Source organism: Primulina huaijiensis, unplaced genomic scaffold (assembly GCF_012295235.1).
Source record: "Primulina huaijiensis isolate GDHJ02 unplaced genomic scaffold, ASM1229523v2 scaffold40239, whole genome shotgun sequence".
NCBI classification, from domain to species: Eukaryota; Viridiplantae; Streptophyta; class Magnoliopsida; order Lamiales; family Gesneriaceae; genus Primulina; species Primulina huaijiensis.
The window spans coordinates 314,457-318,059 of NW_027359504.1; the positions used below are offsets into that span (position 1 = coordinate 314,457).

Genomic DNA, 3,603 nt, shown 5'->3' on the forward strand with positions numbered 1-3,603 from the left:
TCTATTTGACAATTTATTAATTGTTTATATGACATCGGACAAATTATTATCAATTTTTAATATCATATCACTATTTTCATCATCATTTTTCGATGTCAGATCATAATTTTTCGATGTCACAACATTATCTTCGTATGTCATGTCGATGCTACTAAGAAATAGGACTGGTAAGCCAAAAAAAACCATCAAAATCATTAAACAAAAACCAAATTTTGAAAAGTCAATAGACCGAAATTCAAAATAAAACAAATTCATGGACCAAGTTATTTATTCTTGTATTTGTTAAGATATTTGAATATGGTCAAGGGAAAGTATTTTAGAAAGGATTTATTATTTGTTTTATTGTTAGATTTATTGATTTTATGTCAGGGTTGATTTATTGCGTTGAATTTGATATGGTTTGAATTGATGAATTTTGAAGTTAGTTTTTTTTAAAAAAAACAAAAGAGCGAAAAGTTGCATCGGGAGGTTAAATGGTTACACGAAGGATTGGTAGGAAGGATTCATCAATGAATTTTTTTGTTCGAGTAAATAGATGAATATATTTTTGGTTGGGGATTTTCGTCATGTATGCCTGTTTTTTATGATTTTGATATTTTAAATAGTCATATTTCAAAATCTTTGTTTGTTCGCGATTTCCGATTTTTTTATGAGAGTGTTAACGAGTTGTTAACTTGTTCCGCGTCACGTCGACACTGTCCTAGAAAAAAACCAAAATTTCAAAACAATGGACTATTATTGCAATAAAATTTGAAAAATGGTGGATTAGTAATATTTTTTAATAATATGAAATATCAAAATCGCAAAAATTAAATATATGTAATTAGTGTTGCAATATAATTTTTCACTTCTTTGTATTTCTTCAATCATAATTTTTTTTAAAAAAATGTTGTATTAAATTTCCACATTTTAATGAAAATAATTAATTTAAAAACAATCTATTAAAAAAATGACCGCAATTTACTTCAAAAGGTTTAAATGGCCTTCAGAACTTTCCAATATTTTCAAAACTTGGAAACTCACCGGCACAATACAATGAGAAACAAAATTACAGAAGAGACTACAAATCTAGGGAAGAAAGCTTGATTTGAATCAGCAGAATTTGGCAAGAAGGGGTAAGAATCAGGCGGGGGTAGAATACACTCTTCGCCGTTGAAGTACACTTTCCGGGGAAACCCCCACCCCTGCTTGAAGGTAAAAGTTTCCTTGTCCTTCTGAAGAAGTACTTCCGACTGAACATTTCCAAATGGCCCAGCTTCCATTAGCAAATCATTGAAGAATTTCATGCCATAGAACATCCCTGTATCATCTGCATGAATATCAAGTTATAGAACCATATATTATATTTGAAGTTTCTTAATGTCATGTGCTTAACAAATCAAGAAACTTACTGATGGAGCCATAGGGAACAAGAGGCTTGTAATCGAAGCTAAAAACTTGAGTCACGTTATTGAGATTCGGATGCTGGACAACGAGAGTCCACTGCGTGTAGTTCATCCGGTAGTTAAAATTAGTTATCGCAACCTTCGCACGCCAGTAGTCTTTGTAGTTGGACTTAACATGCCAATGAACCCGAATCGGGCACATGTGATGCGTACATTGGAGCAGAGGCGTGTTGTCTTTTTTCGGAGTGTTTATCCCCACCACACTCAGAAGTTTCGAATCGCTCCTGTTACAAAACCAGGTTGAACATATGATACTTGGATGATTTTAGATTTTTTGGTGCAAAAAAGTGAAATCTTACTTGACACATTTGTTTTTGTTCTCACATCCACAAGCACAAGAAGGGCAGGACGTGATTGTTTCATTGTAGAAAGACGAGAATGAGACGCAGCAACTGGGGTGCTTCTGTGCCAGAAACTGAGAATATGTGCAAGTTACATTCCACGTCACTGCCCACAGAAAGGTTCGATTAAATCACAAATTTGTCTCATCGAACTTTTAGAGAAACAGGGCATGAAGACTTACTCAGGGCCTGAGTTTTTCTTCGACGATCCGGGGTGAGAAATGTGGTTGGAGGCACAATCTTGGCAGGGCCACAAGTGTATCCCGGTAAAGGGCCTAATAAAGTGAAGTTTTTAGGAAGTTTAACCGTCTTGTTAGAAGTTCCGGCTTGGCCAACACTGATTTGGAATGCGGAGACGGCTGCCTGTGGATCTTGGCCCCAGGCAGCCAGGACTCCGCCCTTGCAGCAGTTGCTGAATTGCTGGTTGTAAGGCACGCCTGGAAGTAAGTCTACGACGGTTGGGTTCTTCTTGCAGCAATGAGGGATAGTTCCTTTGAACTTGGAACAGTCCCCTTGTTCGGTAGCTTGAGCACCCTTCATATCCCATATCACTTCTTTCTTAGCCCATGTCCACCCTATGGTCCACCCAGGGCTCATAATGTGCCGATACATTTGGAAATTGTTCATCGTTACGACGGCCTACGAATCACCCAAAAAAACTTAGTCCATTTAAGTTTTCATGTCATAGATATTTCTTACGTGTACCCTGTAGACATCCACTTTCTTGTTACCTAGCTAGAACTTTTCACAATAAGAAACTCTCAAATCTATAATCTTCGGCAGTGGTGATGTCAAAAAGTCGTTTTATATGAAGGAAACTGAAAACTTACAAGATTATTCAAATGAAGGGGACAAAAAATATCTTCTATTATACATTTTTATGTAGGAAAAACACACTCGATCATAAAACATTTAAAATTTCCAGATAGCGCAGAGCCAATCCATTGCTTGGATACGAAAATATGGCAAGATTGCAAGTATTCTATACCCTCACATGTTGGTATGTTCTTGATCACTGTTAAAGTTTTAATCTCAAACTAATCAGAGTCGATTTACGTATCGACTAACTGACTATGGTTGGATATAGGTGCTCACCACATAGCCATCTGCTTCCCAAGATATCACATCCCATTTGATTGTTATGTTCCCATTTGGATCCAAAGGATCATAGGCATCTGCATGAAAACAAAAACTTCAAAAATCATTGAATAAACATAGTTAGATTCAAACTACATTTGGAGACACTGACAGAACACTACCTATGTAAGAAAACAGCAAACCAAAGAACAGAGCTACGAGAAGGAGTCTCATGCTCTCTTCTATATATGTTTAAAGGCCTGAATGTTTAATCTGGTAGCTCTATTTTTCCAATAAATATTAGAAACAAGTGCGTGACTTGAAGGTTTTTAGAGTATTTTGATGTTCAACTACTGGCAGTTGGGTGCTTAGTTTTCCTTTTTCAGGCTGCATAAATAAGAGATGGAATTCCTGTATCTTGAAGCAAGGATTTAACCTACAACCAGCAATATTTCTTAAAAAGGAGGATTCAAGAAATTCTAAAATTTGTTGGAAATGAATTGATGCAACTAATTTTTTATTGTCTGGTACTTTAAATGTTAGGGAGATAATTGAATTTTCATTATATTGGTAAATACAGTAAAACTACTATAATATAGTACAAGGAAAAGAAAAACATCAAAATCTAAATTCCAATTAACACAACATATAAAAAGCTTAACATCTTCCTAAACTCACGTTTCTAGCTACTTTGGGTGAGGGACATTTGTGCACATGGAGAAGCCAATTTTCACGAGTTA

At 35.6% G+C, this 3,603-nt stretch overlaps 1 protein-coding gene across 1 annotated transcript; it reads right to left on the minus strand.

The window, feature by feature from the left end:
* Nucleotides 1–789: 789 nt before the first annotated feature.
* Nucleotides 790–3,357, minus strand: LOC140969130 (COBRA-like protein 4). The gene is made up of 6 exons (XM_073430385.1): nucleotides 3,046–3,357; nucleotides 2,882–2,961; nucleotides 1,969–2,425; nucleotides 1,745–1,892; nucleotides 1,392–1,669; nucleotides 790–1,309 (listed from the first exon to the last, which is right to left on the minus strand). The coding sequence occupies exons 1-6, from the start codon at nucleotides 3,095–3,097 to the stop codon at nucleotides 1,020–1,022; spliced, it is 1,305 nt and encodes a 434-aa protein (XP_073286486.1). The 5' UTR covers nucleotides 3,098–3,357; the 3' UTR covers nucleotides 790–1,019.
* Between the last annotated feature and the right edge of the window lie 246 nt (nucleotides 3,358–3,603).